Consider the following 13,767-nt stretch of genomic DNA (forward strand, 5'->3'; position numbering starts at 1 on the left):
ACACCGTAAAGTAAGATGGTGTTCTGAATAATTATGTAAATCCAACGTGGTTTATTTTCTTCTTTTCCACGTACCCGTCTTATTACTATATCATGTGACCTCATCCAAATTTTGAAATATTCTCGTTGGGGAGGGTAACAAGGTAAACAAACAATAATAATAAGCCTTGTTATAATAAAAGAAACGAAAAGTTTGTTGTGATCACTGAAGCTGATAGTTTTGCCTAACTTCTAACGGCTACATTTGGTACAGGTGACCAAGATCCCCATAAACAAACCCTCTCTTTGTTAAAACTTTACTATTTTTTGTTTTGTACAAACAAGAAGGATGAAGGGGACTTCTTATTTTTTGATGAAAAAGAAGATTCAATAGAAGAGGGAGAATGAGAATGTACAAAGGGGCAACTTACTAGACGTAAGAAGCCACAGAAAGAAAAGGCAAAACAATTTTTAGATAACAGAGTAGAGTTTTTGCTAGGAACCCCATTTTGGGTGGGTAGGAAGAAACGGAGCACATAAACAATATAAACCTGATAGATACATATCCAATCTACCAGTTCCACCGAGACATGTCAACAGTCTGCCTGCACAAGAACAAAGGAATATTGGGTTTCGAACACTAACTAGCTAGAAAGGAAGGGATGAAAATGCTGAAAATTTATGCGGAAATGATAAAGGGATTTGGAAACTGTAAATATTCTGAATAATTACAATAAATATGAATTGGCTGTGCGTCGATAGAATTTTTACTTTATATGACCTCAACAACCCCTGTAATGTATGTATTCTCAATTCAGTCTTCTTTCCTTGCATTTAGTTGTAGACTGGAGATATATGTATGTTCTCGAAACAGGCTTCCCTGGTATGTTGAATGAACCATGTCAAAAAACAATGGTAGCTGCAACCATGCAAACAAGGTCACAGGTACACAACTAAACACCACAATAGGAACGAGAGCCCAAGCAAGTCTTTCCCCAAGCACGATATATATTGATGCTCCAAAAGCTACCAACACGCTGGCCATAGATATGAACAGAGTTGCAAGTCCTAACATCAACTTATTTGGCAAGGACTTCAAAAAATCAATTTCAGCATACCGCGAAGTATATACGGCCAAGAACATGAGTACTGATGTGACAGAAGAGAATAAAGCAATGGCATCCGCTACTGCGAAGACTATAAACGAATTCTTTCCTAAGAAAACAGGAATGCCGTTTTTACTGCTATTAGTACTATCACTAATGTTGCCTCCGGGAACAGTAAAAGCAGAAGCGAATGCTACAGTAGCAATGAGAGCAGCTACTAACATGCACGATCCAGATGTATCCTTGAGCCACTTCTCTCCATTTTCCTTCAGCTCTTTGTGTTCTTTTGTAAATATATTATGTGCTGTTTGTCCTTTTTTATTTCTCTTAAATTTCATTTGCTCTGAGATCATGTTCTCCACCCCCTAGCAAAAAACAATTACAAAGAAGTTAAGGTACTTAACTACACATTGAAGCTAGCTAATTAGGAAATAATCAGAATCAAACGACGTTCGATAATGCGTAAGATAAATACTAAGATGGTTAAAATAATTAGGAAAACTTGGAAATATCAAAAAGATATTCCCTCTATCCCGAGAAGGCTAAAATGAAAAAAAATAGTAGTATCACTTCATTTTAAGTAAACTTTTGATGGGGCGGTTTTTTGATGAGGACATGGGGACAAATATATGTGTTTTTCCAATTAATTGTTTTAACAAATTCTGTTACTAAAAATATAAAGGTTAAAATATCACCAATTAAGATAACCAGTATTTTCACCAAAAATACACTTTGATTTATATATTTGAAACAAAATTTGATGGAATCAATTTATAACAAAGACAGTGTCAAGGCATGATTTGTCCCTCATGCCCCCATCAAAAAACTCCCCCATCAAATATTTTTCCCCATTTATAACCTAATTACTTGATCACGTTAAAAGAAGCCAGTGTTCTGTTATTAATTTTTTTTTTCTTAATTTGAAAGAGTTAAAAACGTTACTCATGGAATACTATAGCTTCTATTGATCCACGATAAAAACTAGACTAAGTAATAACAGTTGAAATAACACCCTCACCTTAAACCACTGCACTTCTCGTTGCATCTGAAGATATGCACCAGGGACCAAATTAAGTTGAGCGGAAGGGGCTAACTTGGCAGCATAATGCAAGATAGTGTTACCCTCGATATCTGCTCTGCAAATTGCGTCGATTTTATCTTTTCCACTGTGTTTACATAAAAGATTCAAAATTGTTTCATTTCGTTCTTCAATAGACATTTGTATCATAGTTTGTCCACCCATTCTATGCCGAATTATGTATGGAAAGAGTTGAATACACACATCTACAAACTCAACACTTCCATGCCTTATTGCCATCTTCATGACGTTAGATCCTGCAAAAAAATATTTTACCTCTCGGGGGTTCATTTTTTCTTTGATTGGTGTAAATATACTTTTAACCAAGTCTTCGGCTTGCTTGTGCTTTACTTTTTCGTCATATAACTGTTTGTGTAATTCCTCAAACCTGGTGAAGCGCAGGAGGAAAACAAAGAAGAATTTGATCTTGCAATACATTAGGAGGCAAATCATGAATATGGAGGCACAAATACCAACTCCAGCGGTATTCCATTTGAATGATTTCGCTTTGTCTCCTTCCATGCTTTTTGAATTCTCGGAAAGGAATTTTTTGTCTCTGCAGGAACCTTCAATTCTCTCGACAGGGTTCTCTTCGTCTCCCTTGATGCCTTCAGAGCATTGGGGAAGGCTTTCTTCTGACCTACGTGGATTTTTGTTTACGTTTGCTTGTGCGTGAAGCTCATATGTGGTGATTGTGTCCACTTTAACCACTGCATATTTCATGTCACCGGCATTTGAATATAAAATTAAATATATGAGCATGTGGCGAAACAACGTTGCTATCGAAAAGGTTTTTGGAAAATATATTAAACGCATGTCAATAAAACGTTGTTCATATATATCAGTGAGTATACGAAATCCAAAGTTAGGATGGCTAACTAACATGAATAGATGCAGCGTTTCCAGAACGTATGCTTAGCTCCACTAACAAATGCAAACGGCCTTTCTGCCATGTAATTCATTGCATTTGTTTGTACTTTCTTTGTCTGATCAATAACCAGTTCTGGAAAACTCTGGACAACAGATGATGCAATATCTACAAATGACAAGTTTGGTCATGTTAAAAACCAATGCTATTAAACGTAATGTATTGCAACTCCAATGTAGAAATTAAATGCACGATTAAATCTCCAAAGATTTAAGGATTTGTGGACATACCGTAGAAACCAGAATCAATCATGTGACGCAATAGAGAATCACCTTGGTCACCAGAGAAAGGACCTGGATGTTCGTGTTTAGTCACCGAATAAAGATACTCAACTGTCTCTCTTTTTCCAGCTGTAACTGATGTTAGAGCCCTTTCAAGTGGTACCTCTCCACTGCGATTTACTATCTGAGTCAATCCAGGGTTTTTGTTTACAATTATCTTAGCGGCTTTAGCATGTCCACATAAGGCAGCATAATGAAGCGGTGTATTTTCACTAACGTTTGTTCTATGCTCAAGTATATCTTGGGGCATAAGTTTCAGAATCTCCTCTATAAACATCAGATTCCATTTCTTCCCATACCTTATAGCTACATGCAACACTGTTTGTGATTCATTAGTGATCCCTTGTGTAATCCCTTCTGGATGCTTCTCCAAAAACTTACTTGCCACTTTCCAGTCACCCTCTATTGCTGCGTCATATAGCTCCTTGTATTTATCCAAAACATCTTTATTCGTGGCTTTACCACCATCTTCAGCTGAAACATATAGGAGCAACACCTCAATAACATATGGATCAAAAATTAACAAAATAAATAAAAACAAAAATCTTGCATGTATCAACTTACCACGAGGATTAATTGATGAAGATGACCGGTTTGGGACAGCTTTATGATTTTCTTCGTCATTTTTACTAGTGTTTCTTACAATCTGTGATGTATTTACTTGCAATTCAGTAAGTACTGTAAGTAACACATCAAACTTTTTTTCAAGCCTACCAAGAGAATCAACTTGTTGCGGACCAAAAGACACCATTTCTTGATGATCATCACTTAATACTAATTCTTTAGCAACATAGCCTGACGACGTCATTGCCTGATCATCGGTTACTAATTCTCTAGCAGCAGCCATGGAAGTATGAGATAATATAATTTATTGAGTGAGAGAGAGATGAGATGAGATGAGATGAAATGCAAGTGTGGTATCCTGGTGTCAAATATATAATCCTAGAGTAGAGACTTACCTAAAAAGCCTTATTCTCTCTAATAAAAAAAAAAGAAAAGAATAACCCTATTGGGAAGCCAAGAATTTCCTTGATTCATTTATTAAAGCTTCTTTTTTCTGTAACAAGCCACTTGAACTTCCCTCCCCGCGAAACACACAAAACAGACAAACTTATTTTTGACTCCCTCCCAATTCATGTCTTATTGACGACATTTAGAAATTTTCAGACCAATCTACCCAGATAACATATAATCAAGTACAGTAAAATTACCCAGGTTGCAAGTATGCTTGGCAAGCAGGAGTTGTTTTAAAATAAAAAATTATAAGAAAAAGAGGTGCACCTCCAACATTAAAACTGAGACAAGCATTTACAGTTAAGAAGAGATGTTTGGTGAAATCTTCCACACATGCATCGGTGGAGAAAGTTCTTTATTTATATGAATTACATTACCCTAAATAGGGCATATATTACATGAATGAGAATAACAAAAATATTGCGCATATCATACCTTTGATACAGGCCGTACAACTGTGATTGAAGAGTGAGTCTCTGATAGCTGGCATACTAGAGGATCAGCCGCTAATCAAGCCACTGATATAGGCTTTAGATGATGTATCCTTAACATCCTCCCTCAAGTTGAGCGTGAGTTGATGAATGTTCAACTTGTCTCTGAGATATTGAAAACTTGGTGAAGTTAGGCCCTTAGTAAAGATGTTTGCAAGTTGATCTTTAGAAGAAATAAACTTTACTTCTAATTGTTTGCTAGCCACTCTCTCTTTGAAAAAATGGTAGTCAATCTCCATGTGTTTAGTACGTGCATGAAACACTGGATTGATTGTAAGATATGTTGCTCGAAGGTTGTCGCACCATAAATAAGGAGTAGACATAGGAATTCCTAGTTGTTTGAGTAATGACTGAATCCATACCAGTTCTGATGTAGCTATTGCAATGCCTCGATACTCAGCTTCAGTGGTTGATTTAGACACAGTTTGTTGTTTCCTTGCACTCCATGATATCAAGTTTCCACCAAAGTAGATACAATATCCACTTGTTGACATTCTGTCATCTAAATTGCCTTCCCGGTCGCTATCAGAATAAACATGTAGTGATAAATCTGTTGATTTTTGTATTGCTAGACCATTTTCAACTGTGTGCTTCAGATAACGAAGAATTCGCTTAACTAATTCCTAATGATCCTCATAAGGATCATGCATATATTGGCAAACTTTTGCAACTGCAACGGCGATATCTGGTCGAGTAAGATGAAGGTACTGAAGAGCTCCTACAACACTTCTGTACAAGGTTGGATTATCAAACTTGTTGCTGCCAACTCGCAGTACCTTTGCATTGGCTGCAAGAAGAGTACAAACGGGCTTTGCACCATCCATGGATGTACGTTTAACCAAATCAGCAATGTACTTACGGTGACTGAGTATTATTGCACCACCTTGTTGGATTACCTCAATACCCAAAAAAATAATTGAGATTACCTAAATCACGAACTGCAAACTCTGTACTCAAGTCATTGATGAGTTTATTGATAAGTAGTGAACTAGAGCCTGTGACTATGATGTCATCGCCATAGACAAGTACATAAGTAATACCTTGTTTTGATTGTTGCAAAAATAAGGAGGAATCAGCAATCGAGTCATTGAACCCCAAATCCGTTAGATAAGAGATGAGTTTGGAGTACCATGTACGTGGAGCTTGTTTTAAGTCGTATATCGATTTATTAAATTTACACACATATGTTGGGTTCTCAGGATCAACATATCCGAAGGTTGTTTCATTCAAACTTCTTCTTCAAGCACGCCGTGAAGAAACGCATTTTGAACCTCCAATTGTTTTATATCCAAATTATGTGTTGTTGCTATAGATAGGACCAATCTTATAGTGCAAGGCTTGATCACCGGGATGAACGTTTCACCATAATCAGCACCTGCTTTCTGATGAAAACCATTTGCAACTAGCCGTGTTTTTCTTCTGTCCAGATCTCCATTTGACTTTTGCTTAACTCGAAACACCCACTTGGAACGTATCACATTCGTTCCATTAACATATGGTACTTTGGTCCATGTACCATTACGTATATGAGCATTGATTTCTGCATCCATGGGTGGTCTCCAGTTTGGATCTTTTAGATGCTTTTGTATATGACTTTGGCTCAAAAAACTCATCAGTTTGTAAAGGATATTTGGTAGTTGTTAAACACAATCTGTTGACAGGCTTTCTAATACCATCTTTGGATCTAGTCACCATAGAATGATGCTGTTGTTGCCGTGTTGTTGAACCCAAAACTGTTGCAGAAGTGGTACCAGCATTTGTGTTATATTGTATATTGTCAACAGATGGTTGAACTGAGGATTCCGGTAATGCATACGATGATGGTGCTGATGTTTCAGTAGAAACAGTTTGCTCAACTAGTTGCACGGTCTGCATAGGAGACATTGGTAATACATATAGAGGAGAAGAAGATAAAACTCTAGTACATAATTGAATCTTTAGTGTATTAACTGAAGTTACCTGCTGCTTGGAAAAGAATGGGAAGATGTCCTTTTCAAATTTGACGTGGCGAGAGACATATAGACGATTGGATGGAAGATGTAAGCACATATAGCCTAGAGTAGAGACTTTCCTGAAAAGCCTTATTCTCTCTAATAAAAAAAGAAAAGAATAACCCTACTGGGAAGCCAAGAATTTCATTGATTTATTTATTAAAGCTTCTTTTTTCTGTAACAAGCCACTTGAACTTCCCTCCTCGCGAAACACACAAAACAGACAAACTTATTTTTGACTCCCTCCCAATTCATGTCTTATTGACGACATTTAGAAATTTTCAGACCAAGATCTAAGACATCTTAAGAACAAAGCAAAATCAAAATCTTTTATTGAACATTAACTTATGAAAATAATACAAGTACAAGGACTTAGATAGACCCTAATATCTCTACCATAGACTATACTTCTCTCCCAACCAAAACTTCATCCTATTTTATAATGACCAAAGGTCTCTATTTATAGGCAAACTAGTTAATGGAAGACAACTCACTTTACTTTGTCGGATATCACACATTCCATGTGAACTTTACCTTTTACTTTGCCCACACCATTTTACATAAAGTTTTCCCCTCCTTTGCTCCGATAACCCCGACACCTTGTCGGGACAGCTGTTTCATTTCTTGCTTAACAATCCATGTACCTCGTCAGATGCCTTCTCGTCCAAGTAACCTTATTTCGCCTATCCAGTTTCGCAGATGATATCTTGTTCAACACTCCAACGGTCCCTTCGTGTCTCCAATCTACTTATCTTATTCATTAACTTCGCATCGTTCTCTCGTGTTTAGATCTATTTACTTCGGTCAATCCTACGAACTTCGCAGGTCCGATAATGGTAGAAGTAACTCTGACAACTGATTTGACAAGTCACTGATCACTATTTTTGGGGAATGATACATGATCTTTTGGTAAGATTTCTAAACCTAATTCGTGCCTTCTCGTGCGAACACGTGGCGAGTACATTTTCTATACCTACATTTTGCCTTTTCTTATTCTATTCGAAAAACGCGAGAATGGAATAAGAACCTCTTAATATTCCTTAACCGCCACGTCTCCGCTTTTCATGCTCCCACGTAGCCACGTTTTCTATGTAACCTTCTATTGTCGGTCATAACCCCTCGATCGTGTCGAAGACTTTCCTTAGCCGGTCATATTCTTTTCACTATAAATACTTCGATCCTCCCCAGTTCTGCTCTCTTCTTTATTTTTTCTGCTTTATTTCTTCTTTCACTCCGATATCTCTGCTACTGTTGCTGCCCTAGTTCCTCTTCACTAACCTTCTCCGATTTTCTCTTTCTCTATCTACTGATTATCATGGCTCCCAAGAAAACACCTTCACCTACATCCGCTAAAACCTTAGAGGAATTTCAAGTCGAGTTTCGACGGAAGGGTTTAACCTTAACTTCTGCTATTGATTCTTCTGTAGAACCTCCTTCTCTTGCTACCAAGAACATGGAACTGAATCTCCGGTGGATCGAGTCTGGAACATGGTCAGATAACAAGATCATCGTTACTGCAGGTCAGCTGAGAGCTGGGTTAGTTTTTCCGTTGTACGATCCTTCTAACCCGCTTTTCTCAGGGCCGGGCCAATAAGGGAAGCAGGGAAAGCCCCACTTTTCTCAGGGACGGGCCAATAGGGGAAGCAGGGAAAGCCCCACTTCGGGGCAACAAGGTCCAGGGGCAACAAAATAGTTGTTCTGCTGTTTGGGATTTTGTTAAAAATAAAAATATTTTAGGGGCTTCTTCATGATTGAATTGTATATCGGACATAATATGAATAATCAATGCTAAAATGGAATCTTTTTTATCCATTCCATCGGATAATCATTACCGACGGGATCACAAAAGAAAAAAAAAAATCAGAGCTATTAGGATTTAGGAGTGAAGTATTCAAGTTTTTCTAATTCTCATCTTCAATCTCTGTTTTTCTTTCGTATGCTTGTATATGTTCATTCTCTTGATAGTTCACTATTGTTATTGTTCAATCATTGTAGAAAAAAATGATCATTGATCTAATTACGGGGGCAACAAAAAAATTGTACGCTTCAGGGAAAAAACAACTCAGGACCGGCCCTGCTTTTCTACGAGATTATGAAAACGAAAAATGGGTCATTTGTCCAGATATTTTAAATCACGGTTCAAATGGACGGGTAAAAAATAGTTTGGGTGAAATGGCCAAGAAAAAATAGTAAGGATGAAACTGGATACATCTTGTTTAAATTAAAAATAAGAAAAAAATATTTGAAAATAGGCACAATGAAATTGGTTACATCCTGCCTATTTTTACATTTTTGGCCATTTAAACAGTATCAAAATCTAACTGTCCATTTCACCTAGGAATTGTTGATTTTGGTATTTTTAACCAATTTTGTGTTATGAAAAAGCTTCAACGAGTTATATTTCAACTTTGTGGGAATGGACTTCATATATTTAACGAGTTTGTAATTCGCTCCAAGAAAGGCCCTTTGCAGATACATGATTTCGCACACGCTTATGATCATCGAGATTGTAATGTGGACTCCTTCGTGGTCAATTATTCCGCTAAATATATGTCTACGAAGAGGTTCCAAGAGTGGGGTGTTAAACTTTCTCCTAATACACTACCCGTTCCTTCTAAGGCTCTTCTTTTGGACGTGGATTGTAGGTACACATTTCATCTTCCTCCACGTGTCCACAAAGACACACGTGGAGGACATGCGGCTAAGAGCATCAAGATATGATATCACACGTGGACAACCAAGAGTCACTTTATCTTATCCCCAGAAAGATCTAAGATCTACGGCTGGGGATAGTTCGACTGACGCAGACAAGACAGGGGCAGAGGACAGCTGTCTACCGCGGACAGACATCTCAACTACCCGCATTAAATACCCTCAAACAACATACGTGTCATTCAGCCTGGGTAGGAAGCGCAGATAGCACTGCGTATTCAAACAGAACACGCAGATAAAGCCGAGAACACGAAGACTTCTGCGTAAGAGGCACAAGACACAAGAGGATAAGGTTATAACGGGCTTCAGAAGTGGACCCCACGTAACCTCCCTATAAATACCCCTCTCTCCCAAGTGAAGAGGGGGCTCCGAAAACATTTAGAGGAGAATAGGAGAGAGACAGAGAGATAGAGAAAGTGTAAGTGAAGTTCCTCCTGCTATGCAGGCTTATGTGGATCTCAAAGTCATTCGACTGTTTCTATAACCATCATATATATAATGAGAAACCCAAACCCGCAGACAGAGATCTGAGTGATGAATCATATAAGTTAATCGTTTCATCTATATTCATGCACTTATACTTTACATGTTCGATTCCATATTTATGGTACATCATGTTCATACGTTTTATACTTCATCCATTATTTATCTTATTATGCGAGCTAAGAACAATGATTGTTGTTGATGACACGAGGAAGAGTATTAGGACTCTGAGTCAAGGATTCGACATAACCAATTCATCCCCCTCATGCGCAACTTATTTACTATATTATCATGAGTCTGCGCACATTATTTGTGAACACTCAGATGACCATGATCTTTGTGTTCACAATCTGGCGCTAGAAACAGGGATCTTCATCCCGGTAAAAGATTTATCTTCTCCTGTGACTTGTTTCAGGCTTCATTCTCTGAAAATAACGATGCATGGAACACTACGGTTTTTTCCGTGCATAATTTCAAAAACCAAAATTATGAACAGATCTACGTTTATCTAAGTAGATCTGATTTTCCATGCATTTTCCAAGTTTTCACGTCTTCAAAAATCAAAACTGTGAACAGATTCACGTTCATCTAAGTAGATCTGATTTTCCGTGCGTTTTCTAAGTTTCACATCTTTGAAAATCAAAACTTAGAATGGATCTGCGGTTATCTAGATAGATGGGCGCCTTATGTATTTTCAAGATTTTACACCTTTGAGAACTCAAAACGCTAATAGATATCACGTGGGCCCCATTGTCTTCGTGATTTTTTCTCTTCCTTTCAGGAAAACATTAAAACATGGATAAAACCAAAGATGTCGGGAAGGAAAAAGCTTCTTCAAAAGAGACGCCAAGGACAACCCCAGTTGTAACTAGGAGTAAGCAGAGAGGTGAAAAGATAAAGGTAGCGGATAGGGTGCAGTATAATGCAGAAAGCACGGCCCCCATCAATGCCAACATCATCGCAGCAAATGCAGTAAATGTCGCGGCAGCCAAAGCTGGAGCTTCAAGAGCTGGCGGATCCAAAGTTGAGCTCCCAGAGTAACCAATGATCAAATACAGTAACATCAGGAAGTCGTAGCAGAGTCAGGAATACAACAACCCTCTATGGGATGCCCTTAACCAACGAACAGAACAAACCCTTTCCAGCCAAGCAACCGCTTCTAATAGCAGGTCAACCCTCACAACAACCGTCGGGGTCCTAAGGTGCACGGTTAGACCCACCAGAACCAGTGATACAGATCGTAGATCGAGCTGACAGAATTAAGGAAGAACCAGAAGGCATACGCAGATGTTGTGGCGATATTAGCACAAGAGAACCAAACACTCAAGGAAAGAATCATTCATAGCGCAGAGCTATAAAACCAACGTGATGAAGCTAACTCCAAGTCCCTAGCACCTAATCAAGATAGAAGAATGGTGGTCGCAAACAACCCACTTCCATTGAATCGAAGAGGAGCAAGGAGCAACCAAAAATCATACCATGATTACAATCCTGAGAACTCGGATTACTACGACGGTACCACCCTCCTACGAGCGAAATCTACCATTCATGAAGAGCACCAGATCGCAATGGAAAATCTGCGTGCTGAGATGCTGGCAGAAACCAAGGAGTTAAAGACTAGGAAGGGAGGCGGAAGACTAGAGCAAGTGATGAAGGAAGCAAACACTACCCCGCTGACGCCACACTTGGCTAAGGCTTCCATACCGCAGAAGTGTTCGGTCCTGCCTTCGATTGCTATGACGGGTCAATTGATCCTGCGGATCATCTTCGATATTATAATCGAATGATGGCCTGTTGGGATAACGAAGACTCCACAATGTGCAAATACTTCCCATCAAGTTTAAAGGGGTACGCGTTTTCATGGTTTGATAACTTGCCATCAAACTCCATCGACTCCTACGACCAACTCACAGAAACATTTCTAGCAAGATACATGTACAATAAGGTTGACAATACCGGCATGGACAAGCTATTCTCGATGGAGATTAAATACAAAGAGACCATCAGAGAATATACTGATAGATGGCACAAGATTTTCCAAGCTATTGGAAACGTAGATCCCGTGGTTAGTATCAACTGCTACAAACGGGGGATGGACAGGATGAGTCCTTTGTTTGTCGAGATCCATGGAACCATCCCTACCACCGAAGGAGATATCCGGATAATCATAGAAAAGCATGCAAGGTTAGAAGAAATTCAGCGTGAAAATCCCATAGCTCATACTCAACGTCCCACACGCAAAAATTCCGTGGATCAAGCCAGCGGGTCCAAAAGAGGAATCACAGAAGAGCGTCCCAACGAAGAAAGGAAAGAACGAAGGGATGATAGACGAAGAGATGATCGAAAATTTGAAGATCAAGTTTATACCAAGCTGAATACCAGTTATTCGCACATCTTGAGAAAGATCAAGGGGAGGGAGAACTTCGATTGGCCATGGTCCAAGAGAAAGCAGCCTGCTAGATCAGAAAAATCCAAGGAATACAGTGAATACCACTGTTTCAACGGTCATCAAACAGAAAAGTGAAAAAATCTCAAGATAATGATTCAAAAACTAATCGACGCAGGAGACCTGAAGCAATATATACAGAAGATTGATAACGAAGATAGAACCAAGAGAGGCAAGCAGGTTCAATTACCAGAAGGCAACCGCACCCTCAACACAATTTCATGTTCAGAGATTCAAGGACCATCCCTAACCGCCCAGATTGGGAAGAGGTTGAGAAAACAATTCGACGATTATTGTGACCTTTATAAGATCGATGGGAAAGAGGTAAACGAGTACGAATAATGGATGGATGCGCCCATGACTTTCGATGCAGACGATGTGGAAGAAGACATGGAAGACCATAATGATCCTCTAGTCCTCACACTCCCAATAGCAGGGTGCAATGTCAAGAAAATTCTCATCTATGGAGGAAGCTCGGTCAACGTCCTGTTCTATGACACGTTCAAACGTATGGAACTCAACGACGAGCAACTGATGTCATCTTACTACACCATCTACGGATTCAACGTCGCAGCTACAAATCCCCTAGGGGACATTGTCTTGCAAGTAGACGCGGTGCCCATGAAACTGGACACTCGATTCAGCGTCGTAGATGCACCTTCACCCTACAATTCCATCATCGGAAGAAGATGGTTTCACAAGATCAAGGGAGTAGCTGCAACCTACCATCAATATCTCAGATTCCCAACACCTCTGGGAGTCATGGAAATTAAAGGAGACCAAGTAACTGCGCGGGAATAGCAAACCTTACAGAATCAGATCAATAATGAGAGGGAAGAGAAGCACCAGTCCCGAAGAGCCAAAAATAAGAAGATAACCATAGATGCATATCTGAAAGAAATCTCCGGAAAAAGCCTTCTGAACGTAAGCACCACTAGCAGCCGCAGAAGCAAGCACCTCTGCGACAAAAGAAGACGGAGATCCTACCAAATAGCAACTAAAGAATGTTCCTCTCTTGGGGGAACCAAAACCCGCGTGTACACCCGTCGAAGCAGCTAAAGAAGTCAATATAGGGACTGAGGGAAATCCGAAGATGATCAAAATAGGCACCTTGATGGATGAAGAAAGAGAAACCGCGCTAATCAAACTTCTAAAGGAATACGCGGACATCTTTGCTTGGAAATTGGGGGACATGCCGGGAATTGACCCAAATTTAGTTCATCACGAACTTCGAATAAAACCAGGTACCCCCCCCCCCC

At 39.2% G+C, this 13,767-nt stretch overlaps 1 protein-coding gene across 2 annotated transcripts; it reads right to left on the minus strand.

Annotated features, from left to right (window-relative positions):
- Nucleotides 1-472: 472 nt before the first annotated feature.
- LOC113283746 lies at nt 473-4,248 on the minus strand. Of its 2 annotated transcripts, XM_026533098.1 has the most exons (6): nt 3,936-4,248; nt 3,321-3,845; nt 3,046-3,198; nt 2,103-2,872; nt 750-1,449; nt 473-583 (listed from the first exon to the last, which is right to left on the minus strand). In XM_026533098.1, the coding sequence occupies exons 1-5, from the start codon at nt 4,216-4,218 to the stop codon at nt 793-795; spliced, it is 2,388 nt and encodes a 795-aa protein (XP_026388883.1). In that variant the 5' UTR covers nt 4,219-4,248; the 3' UTR covers nt 473-583; nt 750-792. The 2 variants fall into 2 exon arrangements, with proteins under 2 accessions (XP_026388883.1, XP_026388882.1); XM_026533097.1 differs by having other exon boundaries at nt 516-1,449.
- Nucleotides 4,249-13,767: the final 9,519 nt, after the last annotated feature.

This window comes from Papaver somniferum, chromosome 5 (genome assembly GCF_003573695.1).
Source record: "Papaver somniferum cultivar HN1 chromosome 5, ASM357369v1, whole genome shotgun sequence".
NCBI classification, from domain to species: Eukaryota; Viridiplantae; Streptophyta; class Magnoliopsida; order Ranunculales; family Papaveraceae; genus Papaver; species Papaver somniferum.